This window comes from Melanotaenia boesemani, chromosome 11, assembly GCF_017639745.1.
Source record: "Melanotaenia boesemani isolate fMelBoe1 chromosome 11, fMelBoe1.pri, whole genome shotgun sequence".
Classification (NCBI taxonomy): domain Eukaryota; kingdom Metazoa; phylum Chordata; class Actinopteri; order Atheriniformes; family Melanotaeniidae; genus Melanotaenia; species Melanotaenia boesemani.
Genome location: NC_055692.1, coordinates 30,024,020 through 30,037,072, shown reverse-complemented (window position 1 = coordinate 30,037,072; position 13,053 = coordinate 30,024,020). Strand labels below are relative to the sequence as shown.

At 41.9% G+C, this 13,053-nt stretch overlaps 1 protein-coding gene across 1 annotated transcript; it reads right to left on the bottom strand.

Moving 5' to 3' along the window:
- Positions 1-3,122: 3,122 nt before the first annotated feature.
- LOC121649032 (transcription factor 7-like 1-C) lies at positions 3,123-4,933 on the bottom strand (the record flags this gene model as incomplete). Its single annotated transcript, XM_041999564.1, has 6 exons — positions 4,835-4,933; positions 3,973-4,034; positions 3,812-3,868; positions 3,479-3,629; positions 3,285-3,392; positions 3,123-3,179 (listed from the first exon to the last, which is right to left on the bottom strand). Coding segments are annotated over exons 3-6 (372 nt in total), but the record flags the coding sequence as incomplete, so codon positions are not given.
- Between the last annotated feature and the right edge of the window lie 8,120 nt (positions 4,934-13,053).

Here is a 13,053-nt window from a genome sequence, read left to right as displayed (position 1 = left end):
TTTTCAGCTGATAACTCTTTGGGAATCAAATTGTTGGGTCAAAATACTACTTTTCATGTCTGTCAAACATAAATAAAAAAGAAATCTAAACGAATAATAATAATATGTTTGTGGCAGACGGCTAACAAAGAGCCTATAGATCCAATTTAAAATGGGTTTCAAGTTTTCTGGTTGTGTCAACACGACACTGGTTCATCCTTTAAGTTAGGAGCCTTTATACACCTGAATGATTCAGAGGTCAGTGTTAAGAGGCAAACACACATAAATATGAACAAACAAACACATAAAAAAAACAGACACATTCCTCTTAAATCATTCAGGTCCAAGAACTGGATTGAAAATAAGTTAAAAAGCAGCCAACGTCTAAGAAAAGCTCCAGACCTTCAGAAAGCCTGGACACCTGACTTTAGAGGACAGTAGAAAAGTGACAGCTTTAAATGTTTCAGGAAAGCTGAACTTGTCTTAAGCAACAGAAACTCCTGCTCAAGACAAGGTCAACGTTGGAGATGGAAAGGACAGAAAAAGGAGTGGCTCAAGACTTTTGTACAGTTCTGTGTTGGAAGAAGAAGGTGGTGGTTCCTGCAGGTGATCTTCTTCCAAATGATGGTGATGGTGATGGTGATGGTGATGGTGGTGCCTGCAGGTGGAGGCCGTAGGCCAATGTTCAGCCGATGGTGGTGGCTGCAGATGGAGGCCGGAGGCCGGTGTTGAGCCGATGGTGGTGGCTACAGATGGAGGCCGGAGGCCGGTGTTGAGCCGATGGTGGTGGCTGCAGGTGGAGGCCAGTTTTTAGCCGATGGTGGTGGCTACAGGTGGAGGCCAGTGTTCCGCCGATGGTGGTGGCTACAGGTGGAGGCGGGAGGCCAGTGTGCAGCCGATGGTGGTGGCTACAGATGGAGGTGGGAGGCCAGTGTTTAGCCGATGGTGGTGGCTACAGATGGAGGCGGGAGGCCAGTGTGCAGCCGATGGTGGTTGCTGCAGGTGGAGGCGGGGGGCCGGTGTGCAGCCTATGGTGGTGGCTGCAGGTGGAGGCGGGAGGCCGGTGTGCAGCCGATGGTGGTGGCTGCAGGTGGAGGCGGGAGGCCGGTGTGCAGCCGATGGTGGTGGCTGCAGGTGGAGGCGGGAGGCCGGTGTGCAGCCGATGGTGGTGGCTGCAGGTGGAGGCGGGAGACCGGTGTGCAGCCGATGGTGGTGGCTACAGGTGGAGGTGGGAGGCCGGTGTGCAGCCGATGGTGGTGGCTACAGGTGGAGGTGGGAGGCCGGTGTGCAGCTGATGGTGGTGGCTGCAGGTGGAGACTGGTGTTCAGCCGATGGTGGTGGCTGCAGGTGGAGGCCGGCGTTCAGCCGATGGTGGTGGCTGCAGGTGGAGGCGGGAGGCTGGTGTTCAGCCGATGGTGGTGGCTGCAGGTGGAGACTGGTGTTCAGCCGATGGTGGTGGCTGCAGGTGGAGGCCGGCGTTCAGCCGATGGTGGTGGCTGTAGGTGGAGACAGGTGATCAGCCGATGGTGGTGGCTGCAGGTGGAGGCCGGTGTTCAGCCGATGGTGGTGGCTGTAGGTGGAGGCAGGTGATCAGCCGATGGTGGTGGCTGCAGGTGGAGGCCGGTGTTCAGCCGATGGTGGTGGCTGCAGGTGGAGGCAGGTGTTCAGCCGATGGTGGTGGCTGCAGGTGGAGACAGGTGATCAGCCGATGGTGGTGGCTGCAGGTGGAGGCCGGTGTTCAGCCGATGGTGGTGGCTGCAGGTGGAGGCAGGTGTTCAGCCGATGGTGGTGGCTGCAGGTGTAGGCGTGAGGTGGCTGCTCTGCAGGTGGTTGGTCCACACTGCACAGGGATGATATATAAAAAACAATTATGTAATTTTAAACTTCACAACTATTTACATGTACAAAGAAAACAACACAACATCAAACTACAAAATGAACTATATACAAAAGTTTAACATCATTTAAATGTTAAACTTGAAGTGGCTCTGATGTCATCTCAGTCTCCCAGAGCTTCTGGTCAACCCTCTGGGACCAAGCTGGAAGACGGCCACTCGTACGCCTACAAGAGAGAAGAAACATGAATAACATCATGATAACAAATAAATGACTCATTAGCTTTTTTCAAAGAGATCAACTTTTAGTTTTGTCTTAAAAACAGAAAGTGTTTCAGCCTTTCGTCCCCAGACAGACAGAGAGCGGGCTGAAAACTTAAAAGTCCTGCCACCCATTTCTAGTTTCAGAAATTCTCGGTACCACAAGTCTGACGATCTTTTGGGAATGATGGGAAATAAGAAACAATCACATGTTTGAGATAAATGTCACAGAGAGCCAGTGTGGAGAGGCTAACTCAGGAGAAATATGCTCTTTCTTGTCAGTAATCTGGCAGCAACATTTTGGATCAGCTGAAGGATTTTAAGGGAGTTGTTTGGGGATCCAGTTAAGATGGTGTTACAGTAGTCCAGACCAGATGAGATGAAATGTGTGGACCAGATTTTCAGCATCACTTCAGGACAGGATGCTTATTTTGATGATATAATGGAAATGAAGCTACTCTATAGATGTGTTTGATGTGAGAACTGAAAGACAAATCCCGGTCAAGAATGACTCCAAGCTTCCTGCCTGTAACAGGAACTAACAGATCAACCATCTTTAAGGATTTTAGGGCCAAAAATTTCCATAAAATTCTGAATAGGTGGAGTCTGTCTGGGCTGAAGGTGGTGCACCAGTGGAGGACCCAACAGGATCAACCAGGAGGCGGGGCTTACCTCAGACATCAGAGGCAGGTGAGGGGGAAGCTGACCCCTGCAGACCCATCTGGGGCTGAGAAGAGGAAGCTGCAATGCAGATACAGAAAAACACCATCAGCCTGCTGAACTACAAGAAGAGAAGCGGCTTCTGCACGGAGAGAGATTTTAATCCTAAGCCTGACTGTGACCTTTATCTTAAAGTCTAAATCAGCTGATTTCTCCTCCACAGTGCTAAACAACGTTCTGAAATCTTCAGTTTGTGTCTCTCTGTGGTTCAAAAACGATGCTCTAACAATCTGGGATCTAATCCAGTCAAATATGACTCAGTGTGGTCACATGTCACCTTGTTTTCATCACATGATCACATGCTGTGATCCACACAAGTCTTATGTTACCTCCAGAGCTGCTGGTAGCTGTGCCCCTCTGGCGCCTCCTCTTCCTCCTCTGGCCCTAAAAACACAGAAAAAGACACATTAGGTTTTTTCTCTGATATCCGATTATAGGAAATCAGCATCAGTGCAGTGAGGTGATCATGTCTGAGCACAGTGTACGTACATAGTTGTCCATGCTGGACCATTGGGGGTGTTGCAGTTCATGCTGGCGCCTCAACAAATTGGCCTCCTGGAAATACTTTCCCTGCTGCTCAGTAGACAAGGCCCTCCACTGTGGACACACCACAAAACACTGTCAGTCTCTCGGAACAGAAACCAGCATCAAGACGGGATTCTTAGCGGATCACATTTACTTACTCTCTCCCCCAAGATGGTGTTCACGGCCGCGCTGCCGGTGATGCCAAGCTCAGCCACCACAGCCGCCCTCTGCTCCTTCAAGAAGAGCAAGAAGGCGTTGGGTGGCTTCTTGATGTATGGCGGCTCCTCCTCATTCACGCGCTTTCTCTTCCTGCAGCCACAAAACAGAAGAAAAAACAGTCAGAGCAGAGCTCAGGTGTTTCCATGGTGACTTGTTTTTAAAAAAGTATTTTCAAGAGAAATATTGAGACAAAAAGGCAGAAACCTGATCCACTGACAGATCAGGAGTAAAGTGAAGAAGATTTGCAGTGAAAGCATCCAGAGGAAACTTACTGTGAGCAGCAGGGGCTCGGGGTGGCTGCAGCGGGGCGGGCGTCGTGCACTGGCATCCTGCAGGGACACACACATTTTTTACAGCAGGAAGACAGTGTGGACATACAAACAGAAGCTCAGCTGCTGATACTAAACATTGATCAGGATTCCTCTTTACTTACAGGTATTCTAAAGGGACCAGAAATCGGCCATCAGGGAGCTGAAAAACCTGCACAGCGCTGGCCTGCAGACACAAACACACAACAGATGTGAAACAACAAGCTGCTGTGGTGACATCTGCCCACCAGCTCACACATACAATAACACATTCTTCCGTTATAGGAAAGAGTTGGGAAACGGGACCATGTTCACCTGTTGACTTTAATCAGTTACAGCTGACCAGTTTTTATCATCAAAAATGTTTCATGTCATTCATCTTTAGAAAGAAATCTTCTGTTTATCTGAACATATTGTTGGTTTTGGAATTTTTTTCTGACTTCATTTGTTTATTAATTGGATGAACCTTAAAATCTTGAACCTTTAATTATTAACTGAACCAGGTTTTTTTATGGATAAAAGACTTGCTGTGGACCAACTATTTACTGGACTACTTTCACTGGACCCTTGCTGATGGAACAGGCGCATTTTTGTTGTATCATCTCCTACGGCTTCAAAGATAAACTGCTTTGGGGACTGGTCAGAGAAGGTGTTAAGTGAACCTTCAGATATGATTGTAGGCTGGAATGATATAGATCATTCACATCTCAGTAATCGTAGCTTTCCACTGGTACCAGCAGGTTAAGATCTTATTTCTCATGTTAAACACTTTGTTACATTAGAAATACACTAATTATCATTATTATTGTTATACTTTGAATACGGTCACTTCACGTCTTAAAAAGCAAATTGTATTTAATGATTTAGTTCTATGAATTCATCCTGAATTGCTCTGAAATCTTCATCATTGATCAGCGTCTTTAAGGACGAAGCAGAATAAACATCTGTCCGTTCCCTCCACTCTCACCTGTTCCTGTCAGAACCTACCTGGCTGGTCAGGTTAGCCGGATGCAGGAGGATGGGAGCAGGGTTAGCTGTACCCAAAACTGCAGGGAGAACAGGAGGAGCAGGAGGAGGTGGAGGAGGAGGAAGAGGAGGTAGGAGGGACATAAAAGAGGAAAGAGGAGAAGGAGGGGAGGAAGGATGAAGAGAAGAGGGACTAGAGATGAGAGGAGGAGAAGAGGGGGGAGAAGAGGGGGGAGGAGGAAGAGAAGAGGGACAAGAGAGACCGGGTGAGAGAGGAGAAGGAGAAGGAGGAGGAGGAGGAAGAGGAGGTAGGAGGGACATAAAAGAGGAAAGAGGAGAAGGAGGGGAGGAAGGATGAAGAGAAGAGGGACTAGAGATGAGAGGAGGAGAAGAGGGGGGAGAAGAGGGGGGAGGAGGAAGAGGAGAGGGACAAGAGAGACCGGGTGAGGGAGGAGAAGGAGAAGGAGGAGGAGGAGGAAGAGGAGGTAGGAGGGACATAAAAGAGGAAAGAGGAGAAGGAGGGGAGGAAGGATGAAGAGAAGAGGGGGGAGAAGAGGGGGGAGGAGGAAGAGGAGAGGGACAAGAGAGACTGGGTGAGGGAGGAGAAGGAGAAAGAGGAGGAAGAAGAGAAATAAAAGCGGAAAAAGGAGAGGGTGGAGAAGAATGATAAAGAGGAGAGGGAAAAGAGATAATAGGAGGAGAAGAGGGGGGAGTAGAGGGGGGAGGAGGAAGAGGAGAGGGACAAGAAAGAAGAGAAGGAGTCGGGGGAGGAAGAAGAAGAGAGGGACAAGGGAGAAGAGGAGGGGGAGAGGGGGGGGAAGAGAGGGGAGGATGAAGAGGAGAGGGACAAGAGAGAAGAGTAAAAGGAGGGGAAGGGGGAGGAGGAGAAAGAGGAGGAAGAGGAGTGGTAATAGAGAGGAGAGAAGTAGGAGGAGGAGAAGGGTTGAGAAGTTCAGAAAGGTAAAGAGAAAGAGGGCTTGTGTCCAGCACCTCCCCAGACGGTGTTCCGGTGAGGAGTTCCTGTAACACATGACGACATGTTGCTGCAGTTTAACGTCTCCCAGAAACCACAGAGCAGAAAACTAAAGCCTCTCAGACTCTCACTGAACATTAAATGACACCAAGACTGACTCTGCAGACGGAAACACATCACACAGCTGATGCATTTAAGGACTCGCTTCTTTAAAAACTACATCAACCGCCTGGACAAGGTCACTTCCACAGAAAAGAAGTTCAGCACAGAGGAACCAACTGACTTAACTTTTACATTCCCACAGAGCAAAATGTACAAATGCTGCACGTGATCACGTCACTCACACACATTCTGTCCTTGTACATGTCAAACCTTTATATTCTAAGCTGTGCAGCAGGCTTGGAAAGTAAACTGTCAACTCAAACATTCCTGTTCATATCAGGAACGTGTTTTGTTTAGGAAAAATGTCAGTTGTTGGCTACATTATGACGTTAAAATAATTCATTTACTTCATCCTGAAGTAAATTAGTCACCTTCTAGGTGAATTTAAGAAGCCTGTAAAGCTTTTTAACCCACAGAGTTCTGCTGCCAGTGTTGGATTTTACCTCCTGTAAAATTACCTGTATTATTATTTGCTCACTGAAATCATTTAATTGGTCTACGTTTATGTGAAAGCAACATTTTAAATAATCAGCTGCAAACGTGTATTCATCCAGTAAAAAAGTACTCAGCCTAAGACTGTAATCATGTCCGGTGTTAGTGTCTTTTATTGCTTCATACAGCATGAAAACGTATGAAAATTCACACTCACAAGTCTGCTTTGGCTTTTAGACAAAGTTTAGGTATATCTGATGTGTACTGATGGCTACAGTGCAGAGTACACACAAATATATTAAATGTACCGCCTGATTTCTGTCAGTATTTAGAAGACAAACTTCTACTTTCTCTCTGATCTGAATTATTGTTATTTGTAGAAAGTCTACAAGAATGTAGGATGAACTCTTTCCATTAATTACATATAGTCAATATTTAGCACTTAATTTAGTATTTAGATGTATTTTAGGAACAGAATATTGTGTATTAACAGCCTTCAACGCCAAAAAAAAACAACAACAACAACAACAAAAAAAAAAACTAACAAAAAAAAACTTATTTTTAAAGTGCAAGTTCTGGATTAACAATTCAATAATTTAAAATGTAGAAACATATAAGATGAACTAAAATCCTAAACCTTTTCTTTTAGATACATCTACACATTTTATAACATTTACAGTTAAAATCAGAGTTTTATATATCAAACAAGTTTTTTTTGACCAAACAAAACAGGTTTAAACATTAACACTGTCGTAAACTTGTCCTACAGTTCCCTTAAACCGAATCACTTAAGTTGTTTTTTTTCTTGAATGTTCAAAACTTTAATACCAACAGCCAAAATATTAAAACTTACGTTTTAAAATGCACATTTTCTGCTTTAAATTTGTCAAATCCAGATTTAAACTCTTGAATCTACTTTGTTACCTCATTACTGGAAGTTAAAAGTCTTAAATGACGACATAGAAAATTGAAACGAGCTTACATATTCCATTTTTGATAGCTTGATTTTCATCTTGTCGAAAGTCGAAAGATAACCAACTTGTCTTCAAAGAGGACTTGTTGAGATGAAATTGGAATTTTCAGAAAATTTGATCTGTCAAAACTTTGTTTATTTTTAAATAATGATGCACCTGCGTAAAAACCATAGCAACCAGGAATCCAGGTCAGCCATTCTGTGTAATTCTGTTGATGTGGTCAAAATGGTGGCATGAGATGTTTTTATTGTCTCATATCTGTGAAAGTCGTATCATGTTTACCTGAAAAAGCTCCAATCACACGTTTACATCTGTCCATAAAAAAACAAAAAAAAAAAACAGCAGTTCTGCTACATCTTAGCTTATATTGTTTTTATGGTTTTCTTACAGCTAAAGTGTTCATGTCATGTAAAAAGTGAGGCTAAATTTGTATATACAAATAGTCCATTGTGTTATTAATTAATTTTATCAATCATTGTTTATTTAGGGTCATCCTGCACTTTAATATCTTACAAACAGTGTGTGTTCCCCAACAGCCAGATGTGCAGCTAATTACTGCTTTGGTTCTCAGTTACCACAAACACATTTTACTTTAACTTGATATCCAACTACTCCAGCAATGTCACGTTTTATAGAGCTACGTAGCATATAACAGGGCTCCAGACTAACTTTTAGCATTGGTTGCACTGATGTGCCCAACTTTTTAATTTGGGTGCAACAGCAAAAAATGTAGGTGAACCCCAAATTTTACAAAGTTGTTCTCAGCGGCTCATTTTAATACATTTTAAGGATTGCCTTTTAATTATTATATATATACAGCAATGGTTATTTTAGTTATTGTGAACAAAAATTAGGTTTAGAAAAATGTTTGTCTTTAAATAAAGGAAGAATGTAAAGTAGAAAAAAAAAAGTTTGAAAAAAATAAACTTCTACCTTCACTGAACTGACTAACTGGAACAACTTATGAGGTTTTGCTGCCTCTGGAAATTATCCTCATCTAGATTTACATTTAATGTTTTATATGATATTTATCTAGTTGGACACGGCAGCCTCTCATACTAGTCGTTCTGTCAACCATAATTATTTATTTTCTACAGATTTTCTCCAGGACAGCCTTCAGTTGCAGCTCAAACACAGACTGAGTTTGATGGAGGCTGGTCTGGTTTACTGGCAAGATTTGTCAGCCAGTATATTCTCACTCTAATGCTTCACCAGAAACAGATGCAGTTTTTTCCGTTTTTCCAGAGTGTGTACAACAATAGTGTGAGATCCACGTGATAGTGTTCAAAATTAATGACTACAAACTGTAAATACAATTTACTTTTTCTGCTTGAAATTGACTCCAGGCGACCCACTTAAGAGCTGGCTGATGACCCCTCTCATCAACCCTCAGACTGACCAAAAGCGAAGGTTCAATGACCTCCATTCCCACACTCGGTCAGTCGTTGAGAGGACAATCGGTCTCCTGAAGAGACGGTGGCGCTGCCTGGAGAGGACTGGGGGTATGCTGCTGTACAGTCCTGAGAAGGTATGCTGCACTGTAATGCCATGCGGCGTCCTCCACAATGTGGCACACCGGCACGCCATACCACTGCCAGACCAGAATATCCTGCCACCAGATGAATCAGAACCCGCCATCTCGTCTTCATGTTAGTGGAGTCTCTCCCTGCCCTGCATGATGAGTGTGGTGAGGGTGTTGTGAAGGACGTGGCTACAGTCCAATGTTTCGCCATCACTACAGACCGGTGGTCAAGCCGCACCATAGAGCTGTATATAAATGTTGCTACATTTTATTGATGCCGATTTCAATGAGAAAACGAAATGTCTCCAGACTCCTTTTTCCAGATAACACCGGGCAGAACATAGCTGCTGGTCTGAGACAAACAATGGCTATGGGGACCTGGTGGAAAGAAACTAGTTTGTATTACCACAGACAAGCTTCAAATGTTAATGTTTAATGTGCACTCCGAATTGTCTTGTGCGTGAAATGATATATACAAATAAACTTGTCTTGCCTCATAGTTCAATTCTTTCACTAATTTCATATTTTTGGCTTCACTAGAAATAAATGCAGCTCTTTCAGTTTTTCTAGAGCAGTGTAGTGTTGGATTTCTTCATTTGTAAGAATAACTTTTTAGCCACCGCTGAACTGGGGGAGACTTGATCCCAGTCAGTTCGGGTGACATCACACAGCTGGAGGTGCTGCAGCGGTTGAAACCCATTCAGCTCTCATCCAGGTTTTCTACTTCATGTTGCTCAGGCTCAATGAATAACTCTTAAATTAGTGAGTATAATAGATAACAACCACATATAAACAAACTGCAAACTATTCCACATTTCACAATGATTCCAACGTTAACGTGGTTCTTGTCTGTGTCGTTCTTTGCCGTACCGGATGTCTAATGTGTGTCGGGTCGAAAGGGAATGAACACAGAATACACAGACAGACATTCGGAGATAATTAAAGTCCTTTACCTCGACCTATCGTTGGACCAGAACATTTAGTGCTCCATTCATGGGTCAGAGACTTCTTTCGTGGTTAATCACCTTGTTAGAGAACAGCATGTTTTAGCATAAATACTTACACAATGAACAGTTGGATATGTGCATTCAGAAGCTTAGAGAGGGTCAAATAAAGTTCACCTGTAAAGGTTAAAGGTGGTTTTAGCTTCATTCTTTTATCATACAAAAACCAGAATATCCCTAAATTTGTGTCAGAAGTATTGAGTATATAATTTCTCTCTCTCTCAAATAAATATATATGTATATATATATATATATATATATATATATATATATATATATATATATATATATATATATATATATATATATTTATATATTATCTGTATGCAATATTAATGTTATATAATTGCACGTTATTTGTTTAATACTTTTGTAAAGTGTCAATAAAAGGTTGGTAAAACTTACTGAAGGTTGGCTCCACTTTTCTCTTCATCAGCCTTTCTTGGACTTTAGGAAATGAATTCTGTTAATCTGGTCTGCAGATGATGCTGCTGGTTGGAGACGACCAGACATCTGTTAACGTTCAGGACAACCAGTTAGTCTGAAAGATAAACATGGAGACTGTAAATGGTAAACACCCTGATGTGATCATAGAGCCTTATTAACTGACAGACTGGTTGATGCTGGAGTAAAATATATTTAATCAGGGTTGGAATGACAGGGGAGCTCTAAAAATGATCTACTTTTAGGTTATATTTGATTTTCTAAGGTTCCTAATGTTCATTAAATCAAAAGAACAGCATTTGTCATTGTGTGTATTAAACACATTAAACATGATGACTTCATTTCATCACAGTGGGCAGCAGCATTGTTTGTTGTGTGTTGTGTTAATTTGCTGCTTTTTGTTAACTTTCTATCTCTAAATTAGATGTACTGAATATAATAGCCTCATACAGGAGGAGCTGAATGTTTCTGACCGCTGCCATGCACTAATATATATGTACGCTGCACGTGACTTGAGAGTTGCAATGTACAACAGTAAATAAGGCAACCCCCAAATCCCTGTGTAATTCCAACTCTGTATTTATCTTTACTTAATGATCTGTAATTATGTCTGTCTGTGGACGGTATGTCGGTGTGATTTCAGGATTATTTACATATATATTAGGCCAATATTCTCCATCACCAACGGCTCTGATGTCTGAACATACGCTACAGAAAGACTACTAACAGCTAGCAGGCAGCTAACGCTGAGTTTCTTCAGTGAGAAGATCTCAAACACACATCCAGCTAAGCTATAGGTTTTTCTGATTTACAGTTTCAACTGGTCAAGTAAAACTCACAGAGTAACAAAGACATGAAGCAAAGATAACACGAACGTTCAGAGTAAAAGTAATAGCTTCATGAAAGAGCGCTAGCATTGTTAGGTGTTAGCTTTTTAACAGAAAGATTTCATAGTGTTTGTGTTAAACATGAAAACTACCTGCCAGATGCTGTACGTATACGTCCACGTCATTCTAACAAAACTCCTATGACCTGCTGCCACATGGACACCAGACTTCTGGGGTAGATGGTCCTCTCTCTGCACAGGAAAGAGATACTGAATGTTTACAATGTTAAAACTGGCAAAGAAATCATGTATAAATACCAGAGATAAACATACTTTAAATCAAGTCCCCAGACGAACTACTGCAGCTCATATTGTGGCCGCCCAGGTGATGATGCTGTTCACATAACAAAGACATGAAAAAAATCAGAGCATCCATGGCCTGCGCATATATTTATCATACACATACCACATTTCCTTTCAATAGCACAAACCCAGATTGGAATTTAATCTCTCATAAACATCACTCTTAAACCTTAAATTTCCTGCTACTTTCTGAAAGTCTTCAGTAAAAAAGTGAGTGCTAGTGTCACTGCTTCAACATAAGAATTAACAAGGTAAAATAACCTATCATTTTTAAATAGCAACACTATCACTTCATGGCCAAAAAACAAATAAAAGAAAAAAAGATTGTGCTCACACTAATAATCCAATTTATTTATAGAGCACTTCAAACACAAAAATATGGCCAAAGTGATGAACAATAAAACAGCAAATCATTTACAAAACATGTAACCTATAAATACACTAAAACACAGGCCAAAACCACCGCCAAGAAATTATAAAATGACCAAAAACAACAAAACCTTTACATTAAAGCATCATCTCACCTGGTGTTAACACCCAAAGAAAAATAGATGGTTTAAGAGGATTTTTTAAGACAGACAGCAACGAGGCCCTTTTTATATTTGATTCCACAGCTTTGATGCTGCCACGGTGAAAGTTCTGTCCCGATAATACTGGTATGCACTCAATAAATCAAAAACGTGTCACCCTGAGAAGCTGGTAGCTAGCTGTTAGCATAGCATTCAGTTTACTTACAAACGGTAGAGGAGGAGCAAAGTATCAGGGCAGACTTCTATGCCACTAGCAAACATAAGAAATATTTCTCTGTAGATAACAAAACACACCAGACGTCTTTATAAATTACACCAATCATAATTTAAATGAACTTGAAATAAAATTAAAAAAAAAAAAAAAAAAAAAAAAAAAAAAAAAAAAACGGTTTCTCCCGGAGGAAACTCGTACAGGTTTTCCCTGTCTTACAAGGTTAGCATGCCTGACATCCCATCTTTTTCAACCTTATTAAGCAGCAAACATGGCATTTACACTGTTTTTGGACAGGATATAAATGCTGTTTGAATTAAAAAGCAAAGAAAGAAGCCCTCGTTTTAAAGCCTTAACCAAACCATTGTGGGCAAATTTAAGGCATATTCATGAATGGTGAATAATCGTAATTAATTTCTAAGCTTTGTTAAATCTGATTAAAACTTTTAATCACACACACACACACACACACATATATATATGTGTGTGTGTGTGTGTGTGTGTATTGTTGGAAAAGCATAAAATGAACTTGCCTATCGTTTTTTTTATTGCTTTGTAAATTTTACCTGGTCTTTTATTTTTTGTTGCACAGCTCTTTAAGAGGTGTGTGAAATTCGGTGAGGAAGCGCTAAACAAAAAAGACCTAAACTACTTGAAGGGAGCGAATGCCGACTTCCGTAACGACGAAGACTGTAATAATGAGAAGACAAATACAAATATGTCTCCCTAAAGTGGCGCTCCACATGGCTTACCAGGGTCACAAAAAACATGCCAGCAAATACTACACGACAACCAGAAA